The 26,796-nt window shown below is 36.5% G+C and overlaps 2 protein-coding genes and 1 non-coding gene across 4 annotated transcripts in view; 1 reads left to right on the plus strand and 2 right to left on the minus strand.

Moving 5' to 3' along the window:
* Cenpp (centromere protein P) overlaps nucleotides 1-26,796 on the plus strand; it is a 240,887-nt gene that overhangs the window by 106,640 nt on the left and 107,451 nt on the right. The window lies entirely within an intron of this gene.
* On the minus strand, nucleotides 53-24,402 carry Aspn (asporin). Of its 2 annotated transcripts, XM_071602775.1 has the most exons (9): nucleotides 24,144-24,402; nucleotides 20,267-20,363; nucleotides 16,960-17,238; nucleotides 13,851-13,963; nucleotides 9,873-10,086; nucleotides 8,675-8,785; nucleotides 4,574-4,667; nucleotides 3,694-3,832; nucleotides 53-1,292 (listed from the first exon to the last, which is right to left on the minus strand). In XM_071602775.1, the coding sequence occupies exons 3-9, from the start codon at nucleotides 17,207-17,209 to the stop codon at nucleotides 1,095-1,097; spliced, it is 1,119 nt and encodes a 372-aa protein (XP_071458876.1). In that variant the 5' UTR covers nucleotides 17,210-17,238; nucleotides 20,267-20,363; nucleotides 24,144-24,402; the 3' UTR covers nucleotides 53-1,094. The 2 variants fall into 2 exon arrangements, with proteins under 2 accessions (XP_071458876.1, XP_027806765.1); XM_027950964.2 differs by lacking the exon at nucleotides 20,267-20,363.
* LOC114104770 (U6 spliceosomal RNA) lies at nucleotides 20,078-20,181 on the minus strand. Its single transcript, XR_003584889.1, has one exon. It is a non-coding gene; the product is annotated as a U6 spliceosomal RNA (small nuclear RNA).

Here is a 26,796-nt window from a genome sequence, read left to right on the forward strand (position 1 = left end):
TCCCAGGTGGAAAAGGAATTAGACCAGAGCACAAATATTTTATTTTGAACCAATATTTTTAATGATGTTTTTCTTACTTTCTAATTTCACTTAACTTATGCTGAATGCCAATTTTTAAAAAATCAAAGTATTCTTAACTTTTATACAGAGTCTTCAGTTTTTTTTTTTTTTTTTTGATTCTTTGCCTATTCCATTAGACCACGTGTGCTTCTCAGAGTTGTCCAGTCTACTATGTATTTGAAGAGTCAAATTAGTGTAGAACTGACAGTGTTCAGAGTCTTCCAAACAAGGTCTTTCCAAGGGACATCCTAAAAATATTCCTTACAGTTGAGGTGACAATGTTATGTAACCTAACAATTGACATGTTATTAAAAGCTTATAATAACTGAATAAAAAATGTGAGTTACAGATTTTATATAAACACTCACGATGCATTTTTACAGAGATTTTATAGTCAGGTAATAATTAAAAAAAAAGAAAACAATGTGCTACAGTCAAAAAACCAGCTTTTACGAATAGCATCTGTTGATTGGTAATGAATACTTACTGGAAGTTTTATTATAAGAAGTTAGTTTTAAAAATAAAAAACATGCTCTAACACATGAGGATTTCAATGTGGTTATATCAAACCATACTTGAACATGACTAGAAATATTACAGTACTACCCAAGTTAATAAAGAATAAGAATAGTATAGTGTACTCTTCATATAGCTGTCAGTTTTGTGTTTCTGAAAACAAATGAAAAAGCACAAATGTTGCTAAGTCAAGCATTCCATTTACAGTACCGTTGTTTTTGAAATGCACTTGATAACTGAAGGTTAAATATTGAATGTCTATTTTTTTGTTACTGAGAAAGGAATGTTCAAGCAAGAAATTTATGTAAAATCATTTGTATGCAAAATGAAACTGCAATACATGCTTATTTCTGTTAATCCTTATGTATCAATAGTTTGGCAAAATTCTGTTGAAATTTTTTGTCATTTACCATATGAGATAGATTTTTGTGTATGTGTATAATACCACCATTATTAATAGAGTTCAAGTATTCCAAATGTAAGAATTTTTGAATTTAATATTCAGCATACATTAGTAATTACTTTCTGAAGTTTCCAAGCTGAACACTCATTCTGCCCAAAACACAACGAAATGTTGCAGGTTGTATTTCCCAGTACTTTACTGGATTGTGGAATAAACTTATTGCACTGTATAAAGATTTCTTCATCTTTGGCATTGTTGGACAGAAGTCATTCACTCCCACTTTTGTAATTGAATTAGAATGAAGGAAGATTATCTGTTGTAGTAGGAAAAAAGAATGGATTAAAATACACAGTAAATGTACAAAGAAGGTATTCTGTTTATAGTCAGCATTTATGACATTATTCAGCAGTTTATTTTTCATTGACTTGAATGTATTTTCACTTAAAAGAGATACACTTATTTATGCATGTTAAATACTGTTCTAACAACTCCAAGTTCATATTTGGGAGACGGCCTGTATGGCATAAAACTGGTGCCATTGGTGCCATGGCTCAGAGCATACTGCCTGATCAGCTGGGTCCCCTAGCTCCTCCCACCCCTGATTTGTGTAAATAGTTTTTTCAGTGCCATATTTACATTAATTTGTTTTGAAAGTATTAGAAATGAGCAAAGGAATGAAATTCAGTGATCTAGGAATTCAACTCACAACATGAACATGAAGGAACACTGGCTGGCATTTTCTATTGTGGAAAGAAGCTGTAATTTGTTTTATAGAAAGATGTGTCTGTCAACATCTTAAATACATATTTGTAATACTATATCAGTAGTTGAATCTTTATTTTGCAGCAGTGGACAAATCACAGTTTTATAAGCCACATATGTGTTTTTTAAAATTATTACTCATAAAGAACGATGAACTTTCATCCCATTAACTGCTTTTCTGTTTCTTCTTCAGGCTTTTATTTAGATTTGGGAAGTAAAAGCAAACTGCTTGCCTGATAGCGTTTTGGCATATTAAAAAGTAGGAGCCTCTTGCTGGCAAAGCTGGGTTATTGGCTTTGACTCTTGTTACCTCTAAATTTTGCTTTTATTTAAGATGGATCTGTGATTATGAAAACTCCAGGCATTGCTAAAATATTTCTTTGGCGTTTAACTCTCCTCTGTCCTATATTAATATTAAGATTTTGTGACAGAGGCTTTGTGTGGTCCCTCTGCATGTCCCCCGCTGCTCAGTGTCAGAGGTCAACATCCTTCATCACAGCTCTGACCTCACTGTGAGTGACAACAGGCTGTGTGTGGGATGTGTTTACTTTGTGGATGTTCATTGAATTGTATACATGTGACATGTATTCTTCTCTGTTTGTGCCACAATTTTGTTCATTTAAAAAATGCTAATAAGCCAGGCATGATGGCACAAGCCTTTGATCCCAGTAGCTTGGGGGCTGAAGCAGGAGGATATGAGTTCAAAGCCAGTCTCATCAATTTAGCAAGGACCTAAGCAACTTAGTGAGTCCCTGTCTCAAAAATAAAATATAAAAAGGAGTGAGGATGTGGTTCAGTGGTTAAGTGCCCCTGGGTTCAGTCCCCAGTACCAAAAAAAAAAAAAAAATCTAGTAGGAGTGCAGGTAGATATGAGAAAGAGAAGAAGTTGGGATCTGAGTGGCACAGAATAGCAGATGTGAGATCAAGGAGGACTGGCTTGAGGTAGCCAGATTGTGGTCACTGCTAGCCGTTGTACAGATGCAGCTTTCAGAAACATCAGAGCAGGTATTGCCCCAAGATCCACACCTGCATACAGCACATCCTTAGATGGATGTGTTTCCAAGGAATACAGAAGCAAAACTTGTTTAAAGAGGGATCAGAACAAAATCTAGAAGAAGTTGAGTGCTCAGTGCCCCATTTTGTTCTCATTGTTGTTCTCAGGGTGTCTTTTTCTTCTTAGAAGAGAAAGGCTTTGCACATGAGAAAAATGGATTAAGGTGAAATAATATTAAGTAGGGATTCTTAATCTGAGGCCGTAGAGAAAAGCCATTGAGATTGTGAAAGTCCTAGAATTATGTGCAAAATATTTTCTTCACTTTCTGTGACAATTGCCAGCAAATTAAGAGCTGCTCAATGAGAAAGGAATGATTTCTAATAATGAAAAGCAACAAATGATAAAATGTGAATTTTTTTTAGTGGCACTGAAAATCAAATCAGGACCTTTTATTCTAGGCAAACACACTACCACTGAGCTCATCTCCACCCCAAAGTGAACTCTTGATACTCCAAAGAGTGACTTTCAGTCAATTATATATTTGGGTTTGAATATTTAAAAAAGCATATCTACTTCTAATCTAACACCACATTGATGGTGAAAATACCTGGATCCTAATCCTCTTGCTCTGCCTTGTGAAATATTTCAAGAACAAAAGCATATAGTATCCTTCTTGGTGTCCTTAGCTGTCCTACCTCAGAAACTTCAGAAACTTGAAGTTAGCTGGATCCGAAGCTTTGCAACAATGACCTTAGCAGTATCAGTAGGAGAAACTGAAGGTGGTTATAGGACCTGAACTTCTCAGGTGACAGCTTTGTAGTCCTACCTGGTAGAACACCTCATGCAACCTGGAGAGTACTTGTGTCTGAGTTACCTGTGCTACTTGCTTGGTTTTTCCTTGAGTGTTTTATAAAAATTAAAGAGCTCATGTCTGCCAAACACAAGTAGAATGTTTTACCTGGAGGTATTTCAACTCCTGTAATCCTGAAGGGATCTTTTTTAGTTTATTGTTTTCCAAGTGTATTTCTCTCACACGTGGTATGTTAGCAAAACTTCCATTTTCAATTTCTGTGATTCTGTTATTTCCTAGGCCCAGCCTAAAAATGATATGAAATGCATTAACTCATGCAGATGGCTAGGTTTGATAGAGTTCGCTGAAAATACCACACACAAAACTAGTTATAATATAAGTCTGACCTATTTTTTTATATGATCACAGAAAAGTGTTTTATGGCCTTATTTACTAACCTATTTCAGTATGGAACAACTATTTCCTCCCACTTTTAGAAAATTATCTGTGCTAAATCTAGCAAATGGAAAATTCACAGAGTGCCTTTGTCTTCTTTCCACTGGTTTGCCTCTGATGTTAGTATAGACAGTAAAAACAATGTTTCTTTCTAGTATTCCCTTCACACTTTTCAGTAGCAATAGCAATGATCTCAACTAGTTTCCCTGTACACATTCTCTCACTCTCTCTTTTATTTAAAATAAATAAATGACAGCTGAATGCATTACAATTCTTAATACACATATACAGCACAATTTTCTTATCTCTGGTTGTATATAAAGTATGTTGATACCAATTTTTGTCTTCATACTGGATAATGATGTCTATCACATTCCAAATTTTTACATACCTGTTGGCTTTTTGTGTGTGTGTGTGTGTGTGTGTGTGCGTGCGTGCTGGGGATCGAGCCCAGGGCATTGTGCATGCAAAGCAAGCACTTTCCAAAATGAGCTATATCCCTAGCCCCCCTGTACATGTTCTCCAAGAAGCTTCATTACTATCTTAGTCATAGGGTCTACCATTTGTATGTTAAGATTTTGGAAACTTTTACCTTTGCAGTTCTTTGTATCGTTTAAAATCCTCGAGTTCCACAGTTGCAATTTTATTATAATCTAAATGGAGTTCCAATAAAGTAGATGGTAGGTCTAATAAGAAGAGAAAGATGTTTGTTAGATTAAGTAAAACCAACCCCCACTATTTACTTGTCAAGTATCAGATTATGGATTCAGGCAATTGTTTAAGTACTTACTTTAATTTTTTTTTTATCATGGAAAATTTCATCTATACACAAAAATGGAAACTATTATTATTAATTATCCTGCTGTTGTCCAGCTTCAACAGTTATTTCCATTTTTTTCTGATCTTGTTATATTTACCCCCATTTATTTACTGATTTATCTATTTGTTTTTTATTTGTTTAGTCACTTCTTTGATTGGTATAGTATTTAAACTCAATTCTCATACAGTGTAATTTCACCTATGAACACTTCACTTAATGTCTAACTGAAAAGCTTGTCTTTCTTTTAACCTCATTGATAACACATCTAATAAAATTAACAATTCTTTACTATCATCTAATGGTCACCCTCCATCCCAGGTGTCTCAAATATATCATTTTACAATTGGTTTGATTTATGTCTTTTAAGATCTCCTATAATATACTCCTTCCTTTTTCTTCCTATTCTGTTGATTTCAAATATTGACTTGAGACATTCTTTTTGTAAATTGTCTACAGCTTCCAGATGTTATTTATCAGAATCCTAACCCCTTGTTTCTTATGACCTGGCCCTCAGATCCAGAGATGCAGAGTCAGGAAGATCACCTTTCAACGGATGGTTTTGGCATTTATTCATTCATAAGAGGAATTGTAAAATGGTGACTTTCTGTTTTCTTTCTTTGCTTGGGGTTGGGTTGGGGTTTCTCTTTGCTGTCAGGCTAGCCACAAACTCCAGAGCCCAGCATCCTCCCACCTCAGCTTCCTAAGTAGCTGGATTGCAGGTATACACCACTGTGACTTTTTGATTTTATCATTCTTCATGGATTTGTAAGTTGGGATTGCTCTCTAAATAAATTCCCTTATCAATTATTAAATTACTTGTCCTACAGTTTTAATACAAAAAGTAGCTGAAAGGATTAATTCTCTCAAGTAATGAAGTAGTACAAAAAAGTGACCAATTAAGTTTTTTAAAATATTTTTTTTAGTTGTCGATGGACCTTTGTTTATTTGTTTATTTACATGTGGTGCTGCGAATTCAATCAAGCATCTTGTACATGCTAGGCAAGTGCTCTACCACTGAGCCACAACCCCAGCCCAGGTTTTTTTTTTTTTAACATAATTATACAAATATTTACACTGAGACAATTCATTGCATTATTATTTTTTCTTTATAAATTAGGAAGTGTGTCTGCTGTGCCATCACATGGCAGACACCCCGTGAATGTTCTTTCTCCTGAACACGTCAGGTATATCCTGACAAGGCTGGATGAAGCTTGAATGAAAGAGACTGGCCAGAAATTCAGTCAGGCCTTGTTTTGTTTTCTATATAATAAATTATTTGTCAACCAAAGGTTCTAGGTAGGTAGATGGGAACAGCTTTTTTTTTTCCTTCAACTTTTGCTGAAACATTTTCTTCCTACATTAACGATGAAGACTGATGAAAGTCATTAAAATGTCCATACACACACACACACACACACACACACACATAACTAAATACATATATATATATATAACAAAATATATATAACATTATATAAAACATAATAATATGTTTTTCACTCTGAAACAGCTGTCTTTCAGTATCTGTTAGTAAAAGCAGCAACTTTATCATAACCCCTCTCTACTACCAAAAAAGGGATTTTATATATATATCAGTAGTCTTCGTGGCTTAATTAATTTTGATTTCAGGATTTATTTTGAACTTTCAAAGTTAGTAGAGAGCAAGAAAATAATTCTTCTAAACTTAGGTTGTTTCTAATTCCTTGAATTCTAAATAACTAAGTTTAATTATATTTTATGGGATGACTGTATGTTCCTTCCAGTATGTAAGATAAATGTTCTGTGCTCAAAGACCTTGTGTCCTCACTGAAAAATGGATGGTGTAATGTGCCAACTCTTCTAGAGTAGATTGTAGGATGTCTGAGAAAAGCAAAATCTTTGAAAGAGGGTTTGAAGAATTTGAGGAAGGTGAGTGACCACAGAGAAAAGTGGAACACGGCCTCTAAAACAGGTGTGAGCAGAGGTGTGAATCTGGCAGAAGCTCAGTGAATGTGGACATGGGAAGCCTGAATAGGCTTCTACAGGAATGTCTGTTCCCACCCTGTTCCCCACACAGGTGCTACAGCCACTGCCACCACACCGCCTACACACATTGCAAGCAATGCAATTATGCAGAATTTCCCAAGTGAATAAGAAGGAAGACTCTCCTATTAACTCTTCCTAGTAGGGACTCCTGAGAGGTCTATCACTTCATCCTGTCACAAGGGATAGTATGGATGGAATTGTGATATGCAGAAAGTCAGCCATCACATTTTAGTGAATAAACTACAAAAGCAGAATATAGTTTAACTGGTTTCTGAATGTCAGACCTTGAAGGAGTAGTTATGTAAGTTGAGAGATTGTAGTTTAATTTTCTAACATTCCTTAAGCTTTCAGAGAATGTTGAGAATTTCACGAGAAGTTAACCCTGAGATGCAGTTTGAAATTTGAGAATTATAACTGGGGTGTTTTGCAGTATAAGAAAGCCCACCAGTGTGAATGTACAAGTGGCCCTGCCTGGTTACGTGTGTCAGATCTGTGAACATAAAGAACAACCAGGGCACCTTGCCAAGTGCCACAGCCTGACGCAGCAGCTCCCTCCTCCTGCCCTTCAGTCTTGCCTCCTCTCCTCCTTCTACCTTCACTCCCTTCCTTGTCCTGACTTTCCTTTTTTCCCTGTCAGCTTCCATCATAAAAAAGGGATTTTTATATATTTTACCTATTGCATAGGTATTTTAAAACTGAAAAGCTTAAGGTTAACATTTTAGATTTCTTGTAAAAAAACAGCTACCTCCTTTAAGGCTCAATGAAAGTGTTTTTTATTGGTATAGTCTGGATTTAACTGGTTTTTTTTTTTTTTTTTTCTGATAGAAAAATTGTCTTTCACCTAAGTGAAACCTAGGTGAAAGATTAGTTGATTGATAATAACAATTACTAATAATTGTTATTAATAATAAGTTCACTGTATCTCAAGTTCTCTGTTTATATTTGTTTTGTTTATCTCTGGATCAGGTTGGTAGTAGAGAGGGGTTACGATAAAGTTGCTGCTTTTACTAGTGGATACTGAAAGATGTGTTTGAGAGTGAAAAACATATTATTACTCACATGGTGTTATTTCTGACCTAGATAATTGTCAAAGCACAGAGCCCTTTTCTGGGTCAAGGAAAGCAAAATTTTGAGTATGAGTTCCCATAAAGGTAATTCTGTCCAGCTAGTCATCAGGGAGCATGGAGATGACATTGTAGAAAACTGGTCATCTAACAAAGTTAAGGAGACATTGAAATGCCAGCTTCTAATTCTCTTAAAGCCAGCATCAAGAGTGCAGTGTTCCTTCAGGTAAGTTTTTTGCTAGGAGAGGACGCCTTCTAGGCCAGACACTTTCCCGAAACCATTCTCTGTTAGTGCATTCCTCTTCATAGCACTCCTAGAAGGGAGCTGTTGGAGAACCAGTGTACATCCACTCTCACCAGAGCCAGGCACCTCCATAAGGCCTCAAGGGCTTTACCTCAAGTGTGGCAGCTCAGCTGGGGGTACGGTCTGGCCAACTATCTGTATTTTTTCTCTACAGAATTGTCTGCCTCTGATGTCAGACATAGGTGAGTAAATGTCAAAAAAAAAGAAGGAAAATAAAAAGTTCATTGCTTCTTAATATTTATTTTTACTGGGGAAAAATATTGCAGTTTAATATTGTCAAAAAAATAATCACTATATAAGGCTCCCTATGTGTATGTGAAACAAAGTTAAATTCATACTACTCTGACCAGATACATTGATACAAGGATTTCTAATTGTAGTATAGTTTTGACAATGTATACTGTTCAGTTTACAATACTACATTTAATGGTCATTAAAAGAGGACAATTTTAAAAATATTGTCTTAAAGCAAATACATACCTTTAGGAACTGAGGTTAGTTTTGCTTCAGCAATTCTGATATGGAATACTGTCACCCCTTCAAATGCCCCTGGCTCTATCCCATTATTATCAAGAGGGTTTGCACTCATTTCTGTGGGGGAAATGACATGATTTAGCACACATAGCTTGTTATGCAAAGGAAATTCACAATGCAGAGAGACACATTCCAAGAATATTTTAAGAAGTGTGGATTTCATCATTCCTGTTGATTTACTCTCATTTCTGTTGGTTTCAGGAAAGTTTCCTTTGTACTTTGTAAACTGGAATATATAATAGGATCACTTTTTTGCTTTAAATTAATAAATTACATTATCATTCTCCTCCAATAGTAAGCATGATAAAAGTTTTGTTGTAATAATATTGCTTCAGAAAAAAAAAGATCATTCTTCATATAATTCGAAGCATTTGTGTTTTCTGTTTTGTCTTCCAAACTATTTTTAATCACAAGTTAATTAGAAATTATGTGATTAGCAGAAAGATAACTTCAAGGAATTGCTAATAAGAGGCTGTTTGGTCAGTGCAGGTACTTGGTTAAATTAGTGAATAAATGAATGAGAATCTTGGTTAGGAATTTTGAATGGATATTGCAGAGGAATGGCATGGTTATTTGATGGGTGTTACAAGTAAAATATACTGGAGTTTAAAACACATAACAAAAATTGCTTAGATCAATACTCCTTAAGCAGATAACAAAAAGGTTTACATTTCAAATGATATATGAATTAGCTTTGTACATTATATTTTAGTAGTTTATGTGATAAATTAAAAATATTACCTTTATATTAAATAAGAATAGCGTAGATTTTATTACTTAGGGTTCAGTTCATAAAACAGAGCCCACACTAGGAATTTCAAAGGAGATTCTTGAGAAAGAGATTATGTACTACAAAAGCCATATTTTCTTTAATTATTAGAAACTGTTAGAAAACCCAGTGATACATCAACTCCCAAGAAACTTTTGTTTCTTCTTTATTTATTTAGAATTGGGGTCTTGCTGTTTTCCCAGACTCTTGAGTTTGCTAGGACTGCAAGGCCTGAGATGCCACCCTAAGCTTTATTTCATATTCTCATTGGTTTATGAACAGTTTATCTTAGAAATCCTAAAATAATGATAATAAATTTCAGTATTTGCATGTTAATGATGATTTCAAGATGGCCCATTTATTGGAATAACTTACCCAACACGTGTAAAGCGCTCATTCCTTTGAAGGTGTCCTTTTGTATTTTCTTAACTTTATTATCATGAATTCTGAGCTCTGCTAGTGACTTGGGAAGATTAAGTGGTATTTCACTTAGTTGATTGTGGGATAAATACAGCCTTCGCAGCTTTTTTGTGGTTAGAAAGGTTTTTGGGTGAATCTTTGTTAGCTTGTTGTTGTTCAGAATCAGAGCCTAGATAAGCATAGTAAGTTACATAGTATTAGAAAGTGGATTTGATTTACTGATATTCAATAATGATTCATCTTTAAAATCAATATGATTTAGGTCATTTATGTACTTGAAAACTATGTAAAAATTTTCCTGGTCCAATCCAGGCTTTAAAAACATTGTTTACTACGGAGTAGGAACAATTAAAGCTTTATTGATTAACATTATGCCTTTTGATACACACTTATCTTTTTTTATCTTTGAGTAGGTGATACAGTCATGGTTGAGGCTTTAACCTCTACCCAACCCTTGTGGAAGTGACCAACAATGTTATTTTTATCTTAAATGATATCTGTTTACTCTACAAAATACTTTTGCATGATTTAATCGACCTTGAAAGCCTCACTTTTTTCATGTGTGCTAATGTTTACCATTTCTCCCAGAGCAAAGACCTGTAAGGAAAACCCCTCCTACCAAGTTCCCTCAGCATTCTGGCATATTTTCAGGCCTTGAGGTAGCAGTGGATCCTGAGAAATGGTGCACCCCTGTCTCAATTATGTGGATATTTCTCAGGGCTACAAGGCAGCATCCTTGAGGTGAATCTAACCCCAGAGAGTAAAGAGCTTAATACCAGGGTGACTGTGCTCTTTGTGGCCAAGTCCTTTTTGTGACCAGCTACCTTGGTCTGCTAGAACCATCAAATTGGGATGTAGGAATTTCAGAACCCAACCTGGGAACATCCTGGGCAAACTGGGATATATTGGTCTTCTGATAACCATTTTCTTTTCTTTCTTTTTTTCCTTAGTATTCTTATAGTTGTAGATGGACACAATATCTTTTTTTATTTATTCTTTATGTGGTGCTGAGGATTGAACCCAGTGCCTTACACTTGCAAGGCAAGTGCTCTGCCACTGAGCTATAGCCCCACCCCTTGATAACAATTTTTATTACAAAATGACATAGCTTAGTCATTTTCTTTGCCAGCTGTAAAGATATAGTTTTCAGTGTGTGCCAAGGATGCTGGCAGATTGCTTAGAATCTTCAGAACCTTTTTGTCCCTCTTATTGTAGACCCTTTGATTTTCTTAAGATATAAGTTGAGGATAATTCCTTTCAGGGATTTGATCACAATTCCATTCTAAAGCAGTCTTCTTTTTGTTTCCAGACTGATTGAACAGGCCTGACTGGTACTACTCACATCGTTGTTTTTCATAGCAGAAATATATGCACTTAGGTTGCCCAGTAAACACTCTTTACCATCATGATTACCATTTCACTCAGCCCTTTGCATGTCTTTTCTCACCTTCTAGACATACCACTACTGTTAAAGGTTGCACCTGGAAAGGTTAAGCCTAGGAGAAGAGGGGAGATTGCATCTTATTGCCAACTGTCAAGATATGCACCTTTCTGAGTATGTGAGGCCAGCTAGGAGAGTGTTCTTTTCCTTTAGTTTTTTGAGGTGGGGAGTTTAGCAAGTTGGTGCATCACAAAGATGGTTTGTGAACCTCACTTGACCCCATAAGGTTTAAGTTTAACAGAAAGAGTTGCTCTCCTTTGAGTAATGCAGAACATGTCTGTGATCATCCTGCAAGGGTCAGAGCTGCCCTGCCCCGAACTGGTGTGTGCCTCAGTGAGATTCAGACTCAGTACATGAGCTTTTGTCTGTTTGTTTGTTTGTTTCCTATGGTGAAGACATGGAGTTGCTGGAGCTGCATAAAAGGAAGGATGAGTAATAAAGCTCAAATGGAAGTTTTTATGCAGCATTGTCAAATGCTAACCCAGCATGATAGGCTGGCAGAGTGACTCTAGATCAGCGTACTGCCAGTGTTGGTTTTCACACGAGGAACTGGCTGTCATGGAACATTAAAGTTATCATTAATAAGCAGTGTGATTATGTATAAGGACAGAAGAAAAGTGTATTGTGCAGAAGTAAAACAACAAGAAGTCATGGTGAATGTGTCTTTAATAGCAGCAAGAAGTGAGCTGGGAGGCCTGAATGTCATAGATTACATTCACTCTCTACATATGTCACCCTTTGTGTGAGAGTCACAATGCTAAACAAGCAACTGAAACGTAAAAGATTTGTAAACTGTCTAAAATATTTTTATTCTCCTTAAGTGTGCAATATACCTATAATTCAAGTATAAAACATGTACTTTTAAAAGTACTTTACATCCTGGTGCAGTGGTGTAGCCTGTAGTCCTAACTACTTGAGAAGATGAGGTGAGAGGATCATTTGAGCCCAGGAGTTTAAGGCCAGCTTGGGCAACAGAGCAAGACCCCGTCTCATAAAACAAAACAAAACAAAACAGCTTTACATGAGTATGTTGGGTCAGCCTACTCATATTGGCCTGGTAGTAACATTGGCTAAAAGATGGGGGTGGGGACCCTACCATTGCTAAGCACCTTACATGTATTTGCTGATTTAACCTTATAACCATTTTGTGAAATTCATGCTATTATTACATTCTCTTACAGCTGAGGAAGGTGAGGCCATTTCCCCGTTAGAGCACAGATTTGGGCTCAGCTCTACTTGACTCCAGAATGTTCACCCTTAAACAAAATTGCCATATAGAAGTTGATTAAGAAAATGCTAAAGAGACCTAAGAATGTTCCTGACACATTTTAGATTATCATTTCCCAATGAATAACAGGAGTACATGTGGAATAAATACCTGGAAGACTCCTAAAAATGCAACAAAATAATGATATGACAAATTGAAAGCTCACATAGCTCAGGTATTAAATATGTCATTAGTATTCTTGTGGTCATCTAAGCTGAATGTGGGCTGAAGTAGTGGAAGCAGTCATAAGCTGTTCTTTTTTATTTTTTTTTACACAATATCTTTATTAATTTATTTTTTTAGGTGCTGAGGATCGAATTCAGTACCTCACAAATACAAGGCAAGCGCTCTACCACAGAGCTACAGCCCCAGCCCCATAAGCTATTCTTGCTTTTATTTTTACATAAATATATAAATAAGTTTGCGCACACACACACATACAATTTTTATTTCCAACTTCTGATGCTAGAAAAATGGTCTTTCTATTATTCAAAAGTTTCTGTGGTCTGAAGTTAGTGGGGTGGGCTGAGTGGATCTTTGGTGGAATCTTTTGTGCTGCTGATGATTGTCTTAATATTTAAGTGAGGCCTCAGTTCTAAAAAACAAAAGTTTTCCACTTGCTTTTTTAAAAATACATACATTGAAGCTGTATTTTGGAATGGTGACTTTCCAAATCTGAGCTATTTGCATAATTCAAAAGGGAAAGGAGTAGTGAAAGCAGTGGGTACCCATCAGAGTGACCCTTCTGCAGGAGGCAACCCAGGCGCCAACAGGAGCGTTACCTTGCTGCTCATGCTCGATGCAAGGTTTGAGTGTTAGTCACTTAGATATGTCCTATGTGCTGATATTAGAAATTTGTGGTGTCTGGAGTCAACAGGTTTGGGTAAAGATTGCTTATGCTCTAGGCTGTGGTCGTTGTAAATAATTGTGTTCTTGTTCATTTTAATATATAGTCATTATTGTTACCTGAATGGATTAGAAACACATTTAAGGACCATCAACTCTCAGCTCACTACCTTTTACCTGGCTATTATTCAGTAAACATCAGTTGAATTAAATCATTAATTGACTTAAATCTATAATTTCTTGTTGACTATAACTTTTCTGAATAGAGAAATTTTGTCATATTCACCTAAAAAACATGTTTACACTTATACAATATAATTATTTTGTTAATGATAGAGATTTTCACTTAAAATATTTGAAAATATTAGCAAATACTTACATAAAGTGAAGTGAGTCCTTTGAAGTCATTTTCTTTGATTTCCTTAATTTTATTGTTTTGAAGGTCGACCATTCGAGTATCAAATGGAATGTTGTTTGGGACCGAGGTTAAACCTGAGAAATAAGCAAACGTGTTACAACTACTAGAAAATCGTACCAAAGACAAGATCTCTAAATGGTAGAAATATATGGTTATATTATTTATTAGTCATGCTGAAGACTAGATCGATCGCTGATATGATAGAGATGTACATTTTTTAAAATGCATGGATATCATTAAGTACCAGGACTCAGTAGTTGTAATATGACAAAAACATAGGTTTTTTTTTGTTTTTGTTTTAATACTCAGAGCCATTTCACATGGCTCATTTATCTGTACATGGTTTTTATCTTGGGTCTTGCAGGCTTCAATGTGAAATAATTGGGTGTAAGATGGACTGGCAGGCAGCTGAGGCGTAGCTTATGAAGAAGACTAGCTTTCGTCTAGATTTTTGGCTGGGATAGTGAGAAATTGAAGCATGTAGGTCTTTTTCATTTTTAGGAAGGCTCAAAATATAGAAAGCTGTGCTTAGAAAATAGATTATTGTCATGTACATAATCATAAATTTCACCACCCATTTTCTGTAATCGACTCTTCTAGTCATAAATTATTAAACTAATTCTTATTTATTTCGACATAACTCTTCATTAGCAACTAAGTGTGATATTTACCTTTACTTATATCATCATGCATAATATTAGTTCAGGAGCAAAGGTATTTGATTCACTTCTGTTTTTCACTTTTGTGCCAGAAGTACACAGGTCTACCTTTTAGTTGTTGTTCCTCTTTGCAGGTGCAATGATAGCTGTCTTTATCATCTTAGAATAAGGTACAGTTGCATGCTTCCTCTTTGTGTAGATAGGCAAATACTAATTAAATGATTAATAGACTTAAACTTTTTCCCTCTTCTTGGGTTGAGAAAAATGAGAAAAACTCAGAAGCTGTTTGTAATGCAGTTCTTCCTTAGTTTCTTTGCTTTCTGTAGATGGCCAACCTTTAGTCTTTGGACTGAAGGTGCCTATCTCCTGCTTATTATTGGACATTCCATGCAACAAAATGATTGATGAGCCTAAGGCCTTCTTGGGTTTTTTTCCCAATATTTGATTATGAAAGGTTTTAATAGATGTAAGAATTTTATAGTGAAAATCCACACTTTATTTATCTACTTTGTACCATCAGCATTTTATTATACTAAACTTATTGTCCCTCAGTTCATCTTTTTATAAATTTTAAAGTGAGATGTAAATATTTACACTTTTGACTTAAAACAAAAACAAAGAAACAAAAAAACTGCCTTTATCCTAAAAAGCAATTATGTATGGCAGCCCCAATCTGAATTGAATATCCAAATATTTTGAATAGCTACCTTCAGCTTTGTAGGCCTATGTGTTTTCCCCCTCCATACTTTAAAATTAGCAACTCTTGGACTGGGCTTGTAACTCAGTGGTAGAGCACTTGCCTCACATGCGGGAGGCCCTGGGTTCGAGCTTAGCACCACATAAAAAAAATAAACAAGTAAAAATAAAGATATTTTTAAAAATTAGCAACTCTTAAGAACTTTCACCATAGATAGAAAGAGGAAAGGGGATAACTTGATGAATTAGCAAGGCAGAGTCAGTTTTGTTTGTTATAAGGGATCATTTTGGTTTTAGAAAGTGATAGGAAGTCTTGTGGGAAGTGGGAGGTTTTGCTGAAAGGATCCTCCTGATAACAGATTTTTGCCAAACCTGCTCCCATCATGGCCGTGATGGAATTGAAGTTCTGGAAAGTGTTTATTTCCTGAGGGAGGAAAAGTGACAATTTATCAAGACCCTTTCACAGTCATGTTATGAGGGAGGTGAGCTGTGTGTATCATCTGCAAAGAGGACTCCGGAAGAGGCCCTAGTGGACCATCGGCTTCTGTGGGAGCTGTGGCCAAACCTTGGCCTCCACAGTGGGGCGGGTCTCTGTATCCCCTCTTTAGGAAGTAGCTGAGTACAACTCTTTATGCCCTTTCTGATCACATCCTCTCTCTGAGCAAGATGAGTATGCTCTTGAGTGCTTCTTCATTAGAAGTGTTAAAAAAAGATACTCAATAGAGAATTAGAAAATTTCAGAGAGAATTTAGTTCAATCACTTCTTTTCTAGGCAGTTCTAGACCCACAGCATTCAAAATGAATAGAATATTATCTTTAAAACATCTAGATTATAAACCAGCATGGTGGCCCATGTCTATAATCCCAACGACTTGGGAGGCTAAGGCAGGAAGATGACAAGTTCAATGGCAGCCTCAGCAACTTAGTGAGGCCCTAAGCAAATTAGCAAGACCCTGTCTCAAAATATAAAATAAAAAGGACTAGGGATGTGGCTTCCGTGGTTGAGTGCCCCAGGTTCAATCCCTGGCACCAAAAAAAAAAAAAAAAAAAAAATATATATATATATATATATATATATATATATATATATATATAACATCTAGATTACAGATTTCACATTCTGTATAACCTGTTTCATTGTTCTGGGCAAGCATCTTACTTTGTGATCATAGAATTTTTCTAGAAATGACATTCTCAACTTGCTGATACAATGATATGAACCACAGTGAAGAAAATTGAAATAGTGCTTTAATTTGGGAAAAGAAAGAAATGTTCTGTATTGTAAGATCCCTATTATTTCTCTCTATTATTTTGGATCTTTAAAATAACTGTGGATGTACTTTGCAATTTGTTGTACTCTCTACCTAAACATTTATTTATTTGTTTTGTTTGTTTTGAGGTGCTGGGGATCAAACCTAGGCCCTTGAGCATACATGCCCTACTGAACCCCAAGCTCCTTATTTTTCTTATAAGAGAGGCTCTCCCTGTGTTGCTCAGGCTGGCCTGGAACTCGCAGTCCTCCTGCCTCAGCCTCTCAAGCAGCTGAGATGACAGGCATGTGCTGCCATATCCCACTTCCACCTAAACATTTAAATTTTTAAAAAAAATATGTAGTCAGTGGGATGATTTTTCAGATTTCAGCAATGACCATTCCTATCCTTTTAATTTTATCAAAATAGCGTTATTCTTCAAAACAGTGGATCTGTGGCGCTTACCTAGATCAGAACAGTGCACGACTCGTGAATAGCATTGGCATCCAAATGGACATGTTGGAAACAAATCAAATGGGAAAAAGGGGTGCGTTGGCTCTTTTGTTGGAAAAAGAGAGTTGTCATCATCGTCGTCATCGTCATCTGCATCTTCCATATCCTTCAGCATCATATTCTTCAGTGTCATGTTTGAAGGGCTAAAGAAGGGTTTGGCAGAGCACACAGCCAAGAGCAATAGAAGCACATATTCCTTCATGCTCTCTTAGGTGCAAGACTGATCTAGGACTAAGTAGACATTGAGCATTAAGTTAGAATTTAAACAGACATAACTTCTGCATCTATGCATTTCTGCATCCTGGCAAAAATACAATAAAATGGCATTCTTCTGCTTTGGTAGGTAGTATGAGGGTAAATTTATAAAAACTTTTTGGAAAGCAACTTAGCAATAAGCTTTGGGAGCTTTAAAAAAAAATCTTTATTTGCTATTTACAAATTCTGCTTTTTGGAATCTAATCTCAGGAAATAGTTAAAAAGTTCAAAAAGATGTTCATCACAGAATAATTTATAATATAAAAAATTAAAAGACAATCCTAGTGGTTAACGTAGTGATAACAGTAAAATTAAATAGGGTAGGGTTTATTTATTCCATGAAATATTTTGGAACCTACAAGATGTTTTATAAAGACATTTTAAAATGAGGTTATAAAAGCAATTATAAAAACTCCATACCTCCTATACTTACAAATGCAAAGGCAGGAGAAAAAAAAACAACCTACATGCATATACCTGGTTAAAAATAAGCTTTGGTAGTAGAATCACAAACAACTTTTGTCTTTTCCCCCTTTCACTTTAATTTTTATAATGAGCAATAAGTAATGCTTATATAATTAGAAAATGAATGAATATTTTTAAAAACATATCTATGACCCTGTCAGAGAAACATCATCAGCGTCCCTTAGACAACATCTGGAAATTTTCCTCAACCATTTTCTCTTCACTCTCTCCAACCTTCCGCTCATCTTTGGTCACTTTTTCCACAATGTCATTGGTATCTTCTTACTTCTAATCTGTTCCATTGTCTAACACCTGATCCAATCCAAGTGATGTCCAGACTCTTTATTCATTTTTCCACTGAGTTTTGTTTTTGGTGGGTGCTGCATTGGTTTTAGTTATGATTTTTTTTTTTAAAGCTCACACAAAACTGGAACATATTAATGAGAACCCTCAGAGCGTAGATTCATTGCCATGTGTCGGCTGATATTTCCACAGGGATGTTTACATGTAGTTTCTTAACTACTTCAGTGAAACTGGCACATTCTTAGAAATTTCTATAAAATTAAAAACATTATGAAATCATCCCAAATAAGTGTATCCCAGAGAAGCCCATTCATGAGACCCAGTCCTGGCAGGCGGGCATTTACTGGCCTCCCTAGCAGAAGCTCCACAGGATGTTTCTCAGCCTAAGTCATTTAAAAGTCCTCTGGCCCTCAGTCGCCTGAGTGCCAACAGTGAATGAATAAGAGAGACTTCATTCAGGGCTAGCCTTGCCTCAGGAAGACCTCCTCCCCTAGTCCCTGAGTCCTCTCAGCTGTTACTATTTCCCAGAACACAGAAATCAGCTTTAATATCACTGCATGGGCTTGGGTTTCCCTGAACTCAATAAGCAATTAACTCCCTGGCTTAATTAAACTACACATTTGCACATGGTGTGTCTTTTTTAATCACCAAAAGAGGGTTAGAAAATCCTACTATGAGTTATTAATCTGAAAATTATTTTATATGCTCCAGAAATCTAAATGGTGATGTGAACATTTGCCCACTGGGTAGCTGTGTCACACTGACCAAGTGTGTATGCAATCTCGGTGATAATCTACGCTTGAATATACTAGGAAAGAGATTACAGCAAAGCTAAGAAAGTCAAAAAACTTTCTATAGTTTAGTGTTGCGATTGATGCTGTGGGTCCTACCTGCTGGTAAATCCTGACAAAGGTCTAGGGAAGGTCATCTGGTCTTCATTTTCAGAATCACTTTTTCCTGACTCTGTTTCTCAGCTCTCTGCCTAATTTTGACCCATTATGTTTTTTAGACTTCAGGTTTTTTTGAAGTTCCTGGATCCTTAGTGTTTAGTTCCTGGCTTCACCTGGACCTCCAAAATACTCAATTCCCTGGAAATTCAGCTCTAGGTCATTAGCTGAATCAAAACTTGTCCTTGATTCCAGTGCATTCTTTAGTATTCTTAAGTTTTAGCTCCATCTTCCAGGTTCAAAGCTCTTCTTAACCATGGTGATGAGAAACTTTCAATGTCATGTGAAATCCTGTCTCTGGCTTAGTTTGAGGTTGCTAGAATTATTCACTGGGCATTTCTTATACACACACTGTGCCCTAGGAATTATGTCACGATGCTGAATGGGTGGGCTGGAGCACTTCTCTCTCCTCTCTCTATTCTCTCTCATATTTCCCTTATTAAAGCACAACCACAACTCCTAATCAACTACTCTGAGCAAAGTATGTGATTGTTAAAGTTAATCCTTGAAGTTGGGCATAGTTGCACATGCCTATAATCCCAGTGACTCAGGAGGCTGAGGCAGGAGGATCGGAAGTTAGAGGCCAGTCTCAGCAATTTAGTGAGGCCCTAAGCAACATAGTGAGACCCTGTCTCAAAATAAGAAATAAAAGGGGCTGGGGGTATGGTTAAGCGCTCCTGTGTTCAATCCCTGGTACCAAAAAAAAAAAAAGATTGATACTTTAATGTTAGGTGCATTGATAGAAAATTTAAAAATAAAACACCTAAACTAATAGACTAGTAAAAGACAATGTTAGCTATGTACACTTGCTCTGGAGTGGGGATCTCAAACATTTGAATAGGAATGTGTGTCTCTAGCTTTCGGAAAGTGATATTCTTTGTTAGGTGTCTCTCTGCTCTCATAATTGTCAGTTGCTGTTTGAGATCAACAAAGCTGAAGACATTTGTGAAAACATACATGCATATGAAAAAAGCATACAATACCTAGTTTTGAAATAGTGCACAATAACTGGTAAGAGTAAGGGTGGTCAGATTGTGAGTGAAGCATTATTTTCTCATGCATGATTTTTTTTTTAAATTATACCGCCTTTATTATTACAAAAAAGTAAGGAACACTTCATGAATTTGCGTGTCATCCTTGCACAGGGGCCATGCTAATCTCTGTATCGTTCCAATTTTAGTATATGTGCTGCTGAAGCAAACACTCATGCATGATTTTTAAAATTATGTTGCATTAAAATTTTTCAAAATTCTGGTTTGCCAACAAAGTCTGCTTTGCTTTGATCTTACCTATGTACCTTTGCCTTTTCCTGCCCCGTCTCCAGCGACTGATATCACAGGTGGTACAGTTAAGGATTTCCTGGATACTCTTCTGATTTATTTCCCCCTAAAGTCAAACAAAAGCACCTAACTGGGAAATTGTTTTGAAGTTCATAATTTCTTGATTCCTAACCTCATTTTCTGGTTTGTAGGAAATAAAGTTTTGGTTTTGTTTCTTTGGGGCATTGGGTATTGAATCCCAGGACACTTAACCACTAAACTCTATCCCCAGCCATTTTTATTTTTTATTTTGAGACAGGGTCTTACTTAAGGCTGGCCTTGAAATTGCAATCCTACTGCCTCAGCCTCCCAAGTCACTGGGATTACAGGGTGTGCTATTGCGCCTGACTTATGAAATAAGGATTTTTAATGAAGTTGTTTGTTTATTTTTCATTTGGTTGGTTGTTTCAACATGTTTTCTCCTAGAAACTTTGAGCTATAAGGATTTAAATTCCCAGTCTACACAAGGAAAAAAATATATCTTTTAACACATAATATAACTGAAATAGAAAACTAAGGACACTACAGAACTGGAAAAATATATATATAACATATAATAAGAGGAATGTGTTGGAGTTCCAGAGCAGATGCCAAGAACATGTCTTGGTTTTCCTTGTGGCCTGGCAGCAGGAGTTAAGGGCTGGCCTTGCTCCTGTGCAGGCCACATGCTGGTCTGCCAGATTCCTTCAGCCTTGTAGCCTCCATGAGCTCAGGAGAAGCTCCCTCAGTGCCAGCCAGAGGTTCAGGCTGAGGGGCAGGATAAGGGGTGAGAAGCAGAATTTGGAGTAGAAAGGATAATGAGAGGCTGGCTACACAGGGCCGAGAAAGGGGGAGCACAACAGTGACAGGCTTGCTGCTGTTCCATATCCCGCTGCGACTGTGCCGAGCAGCCCACCCTGGGTCAGCAGAGTGTCAGGCAGGGTTCCTCCGATTCTCTGTCTTCTTTTTTAGACTGGTGTATCTCATGAAAGCCTTTATTCAAATCAGAGATGAAGTGAAAACATGCAATTGAGACTGCTGCCTGCAAGTAAAGGGGGAATGTTGCAATTGTGTGAGTAATGTGGTAGCTGGGCTCTTCACTGGTGACAGATGGAGGCCTGTGGATGCAGGGCCTGTCGTCTAATTGAAGTTTCCTCTTGGTGGTGAAGGTTCCAGAACATTCTGAACCACTGTGCTTGAATATCTCCGGTGAAAGGACTCAAAGGGAACCCACCACCTCAAGGCATCATCATCCACTGCTACCCATTGATGGCTTTAGAAAACTCCTTATATTGACACCCAAAACACCTTCTGGCAAATTATTTTCTCTGTGCTAGCTCTGTGTTCTCTTGGCCCTATAAGAATAATTTTGTGTTCTCTTATCCTGGTTGCTTGCAAAGAAAAGTCAGGCCAGCCTTGATTCCTTGAGGAATTCACTGTTTATACTCTCTGCCTCATGTGTTGGGCCTCTGCCTGAGGCTCCATTGGCCCACAAGTAGGTCCTAGGCTTTCCCGTGTTCTGCTGCACAGTTGCTAACCCATAGATAAATAGTAGAATATCTAGGAGGGAATATTTGATAGCTGTGCTTTCTCATTCAGGAAGAATATAGAGAATATCATGTCTTACTTAAAATGATATGCTTTTTAATTTTATTTAAAATTTTGAGTTTCTTAATATGCCTCAAACTCAGTTTTATTAGTTTTGGCATCATTTAGTCTGTGCTATTTTTGAAACTTTAAAAAATATTTATATCTTGTTCTCAGGAAGACTCAATATTTCCCTGACTTTAACCAGTTTTGCCAGTGTGTTCTACTCCTGGACAGCTTTGGATTTTGGACTCAGGTTTCTCTTAATCAGAAGACTGTTTAAAATATTATTCCTGTGCTCCTGCAGTTACTAATAAATCATAGCCATTTAGACATGAGAGAGGCCTCTAAGACATTCCTACAGGGACCTCTTTTTATAAAGAAAGAAGCGGAGGCTTGGGAGTCCAAAACTCCCTGGAGATGGCAGAGCTGAGGCAGCATCCTCTTTCCTCACTGCTGCGCTTTCCACCATGCTCAGCCTCTCAGTGGATTTTCATCTTATTATTTATGCACAGTAAACAGACTTTCCTCTGGAAAATACGCTTTGACCAGGTCCTCAAAAGGCTTCATAACAGAACTAGAAATGTAGCTGAGAAATGCGACAGTGTCCTTTATACCGCCCCAGATTTGGAATGGAAAATGTGTCTAAGTGAAATGGTATTTCCTCTGAGACACTGTGTTTAATAAACAAGTCACCGTGCTTTTAAATCCCATGTTTATAGATCCACTTTGCAGTTTCCCTTCTTGGCTTCCACATTCCTATCAGTTCACAGGTACCAGTTATAGGTTTTAGTATATAAATGTGACATAACATAACATGCCCCACATGGTTCACAGAAAGAATCCAAACCATATTCAGATATAATCAAGACAGCCTTGTAAGCTAACAAGTTAAAACTCCAAGCATGCATTTGGAAATTGTTATGCACAGTACCATTTGTTTTGGACACTGATGCTTTTAAAACAACATTTTCTACAGGAAACAATTAATTTTACTTTAGAAGTATAAATAGCATTCTGATTAAAGACCTTTTGACTGCTTTTCCTTTCATATCAGTTTTTCCTTCATAAATTTTTTAATATCTCTAGCAACCTAGCTGCTATTTAAAAAAAAACACCTTCCTGCCCCTCCTTTTTCTGACATTTACTACAATGCCTTACTTGCAAAAGTTAGCCTATTTTCCTTCAAACCTCAGCTCAGGTATGGGAATATTCTTTTTAAATGTAGTGGTTAGTTGTAATAGAAGACTGCATATCCTCCTCCTTTCTACTATGGCACAATATTGCTGAATGCCAAAAGCAAACAGAAAACATGAAGATGCTTTTACATGGGTGTGGACTTGTGATTTATTTTTCTTTTTTAACAACTCAATGATTCTTGGTGGGATTACAAAAAAGAAAAAGGGGGAGGCTTTATTTTTAGGGAGATACAAACCCTTCAGGTTCTTTATGACTCAGTCCCTAAAGCATGTGGCCACTGTTCCTTGGCTGCCACACCTCTGAACAGATGAACATGAAAGAATGCTCTGCTCTGTTTAGATTACCAGGGAGCAGAATATTGAACACATTGCCTAATATTTTAAATCTAAGATTTCATAAAAAATTTGGGAAAGGATAAAGGGAATCTTTGAATGTATTAAATTCTAACTATGGATTTTATTAAAAGCAGTCCCTAATTTTTCATATGGAATATAGAAATAGTTAAACTATTGCTGGTATTTTTTGAAATTATGTGGATTTATTGTTCAGTACCATTTCATTGCATAAAAAATAAGAAAGACATTTAAAATATCGAAGAAAATGTGGACATTCAAATGTGTAAGTAAAAATGATATTTGAATAATTCACACATTTTAAAAACACATTAGAAAATGTCAGTTTTACACTTTGAAATAAATATTTGCTATTTTATCCCCAAACTTCATTATCATCAATGACTAAAGTAATGTTATTTTCCTAAAAGAACATATGTCTACTGAAGTAATTTTTAAAATCAGTCATGTTTGGTTTTTATTATAAAGCTTAATGACTGGTTTTCTCTTAGCTATTATAAAAGAGATTATATTTAAAATAAATTTATTATGCAAAAGGCATAAAACTATAGTAATTTTAAGTACAAATTTAGGTTTGTATTTAAATGCTGATTTTTAAGAAACTATAAAAATAAGCTTTAAACTTTACCATATTATTTACAAATGTTTATTAGTAACATTAATGTCTCCCAGTATTGACTATAAAATAATTATATACTGGCACATGTAAGATACACATGAAAACATACCTTGTCAGAAGAGAGTAGTGGTCTTGAAAGTAGAATTTATCCACCCTGCACTACTTATCTGTAATGTAAATGTTCTCAGGCACTGTTTAAAAAGAAAATATGAGAATGTGTTACATTTAAAAGAAAAAAAAAAAAAACTCACTAACACAGCTGCACCCTGGTGTGGCTGCACCCTGGGTGATACTGGAATAAACTGCTTCCACAGATTAGTCCATGTTAGTACTGAGGAGCGAGATTAAAACTTGTTACTGCTCATATGTTTTCCATCACTGTTTGTATCGTAGCCAAAACTTCTAGCTAAACTCTAGACGTCTACTGGAAGATTCGGAAGAAAAAAAAAGAGAGTTTAATAATGCATGGCAGCCGGCCATTGAAATTACAGTCAGAGTCACTCAAATACCTGATTTGAAAAAAACACTATGAAATTCTTAAATGAGTGATTACTTATAAACTGCAATTTCAAAAATCATTCACCCTGTATAAACTATTAAGATATTTGTCAATCTTAGTAAAGAACACCAACATTACTGAATTGTAAACCCAAATTCCAGTGGACCTGAGAAGGGAGTCCAGGCTTTTGTTTTCTCCTAATGACTGAAGCTATTACATTAAACAAATTTCTCAAGTCTTTTTTTTTTTTTTTTTTTTAAAAAAAAGCTCTTATTCCAGCCATAGGCATGTCAAAGGAACTGCAGACAAGGCCCTGCAAGCTGCTGCCCAGCCCTAGCACATAGTATGGTGCAAACAGATATGAGTGACCAGGTAACTCCTTTGGATTTTTGCAGGTTCCCCTTTGCAGTAAGGGGAACTTGGCTATGCCCTCACTAGGAATTTGGAGACCTGAAAGCAGGGAAGATGCTGTACTCTGAGAAGAAAATCATTGTTTGTGTCCCCCTTTTCCACTTAACCCTGAGAAATTGCCCACTTCCCATCCACTAAGACAGTCCTTTGAGATAAGACATTTTTCTAACTCTAGGGACAAAGACTCACCCTGCATAGTGGTCCCCAGTGGATCACCTGGTTGTTGTGTGAATTCGGGGCCAGTCTGTTTGCAGCTTTTTCAACCAATCATCAGAATCTGATACTTCCTGTCATAAAGAATCTTGATTATCTGTTGTTCCCACTTTCCGGAGAAATGGCACTCATTGTTTGAAGCGATACAACTACAGTCATGGAGAGACTACTTATGCCTCACATGTGCATATGTTCATATTCCCTTCACTTAAACAAAATAGTCATCCTTGGACCTTGAGTCTGACCATCACAGCTAGCTCAACAGTCCCACACCACCAGTCCTCAGCATAGCTCAGGTGGTACTCGGAGCTCCCAGCACCTGAGGAAATGGCAGCCATCTTGTTTGAGTTAGAATGCTCATATTCTCATTTATTCAGTTATCTTTTAGTTGTGAATATATCTGTTAACTTGATGAATTGGGAACATCATGAAAGTTTGAACTGAATTGTATTAATTCTTGTGCCCAGGGCATCCAGCGTCTGCCTGGATTCCATCAGAACACAGTCATGAACAGGAAGCTCTTGGGTAAAATTCAGTTTGTCCTGCATAATGTTTTGTTTTTAAACTTTTTATTGAAGTATATATACAATGAGATAAACATATCATAATGGTACATTTCAGTTCATTCTCACAAACTGATCCATCCTGATCAAGTGATCCCAGCATTTCTTCAATTCATCTTCATGCTCATCCTCCTCAAGGAACCCTGTTGCCAGGCATAGTGACATCTGCCTCTGATCCCAGTGGCTTAAGGGGGCTGAGGCAGGAGGATTGCAAATTCAAGACCAGCCTTGGCAATTTGGTGAAACCCTGTCTCAAAAATAAAAAAAGGGGCTGGGGTTGGGGATCAGTGGTAGAGCACTCACCTAGCACATGTGAAGCCCTGGGTTCAATCCTCAGCACCACATAAAAATAAATAAAATAAAGGTATTGTCCAACTACAACTACAAAAAACATTTAAAAAAGAATAAAAATTAAAAAGGGCTGGGGGTGTAACTCGGAGATGAAGTGCCTCGGGTTCAATCTCTAGTTCCACCAAAAAAAAAAAAAAAAAAAGCTCCTGGCTAACTTCAGCACCATAGGTTCTTTCCTGAACTTTATGTAAATGGAATCACAGACCCATACTCTGTGTTCTTGCATTTTGCATTCATTTTGAGAGCCTTCCATGTCACTATGGTTAGAAGTCATTAATTTATTTTCATTACTGCATAGTATTTTATCCCAGGAATATGCCACAAGTTATTCATATATTCTACTGAGCTAATTACCTATTAAAGAACTGCTATGAACACTCTTAATCTATCATTTGCGGATCATGTGTGTATTTTTATTAGGTGGGAATTGCTATACTTAAAGATTATAAGATTTCAACTTCTCTGGAGAAATCAAGTTTTGCCAATATGTGGTTCCTATTTTTATATAGTAACAGTTGTCTGGGGCTCAGACTCCTCTGCTCAGGGGACATATATTTTTACTTCTTTGCACACACTATGTCCACATCACCACCCAAGTTCCCTCCCCTCACTCTTGAGAGATGGAGGCAGTTCCTGTAACATGTTTCTACAGGTGTATTAGGGCTGCTTTCTCTTCTTCTCACCATGAGCCTTAAGCTAGTCTTCCTCTGCTGTCTTGCTTTGAT

The sequence above is a fragment of the Marmota flaviventris genome, chromosome 16, assembly GCF_047511675.1.
Source record: "Marmota flaviventris isolate mMarFla1 chromosome 16, mMarFla1.hap1, whole genome shotgun sequence".
NCBI classification, from domain to species: domain Eukaryota; kingdom Metazoa; phylum Chordata; class Mammalia; order Rodentia; family Sciuridae; genus Marmota; species Marmota flaviventris.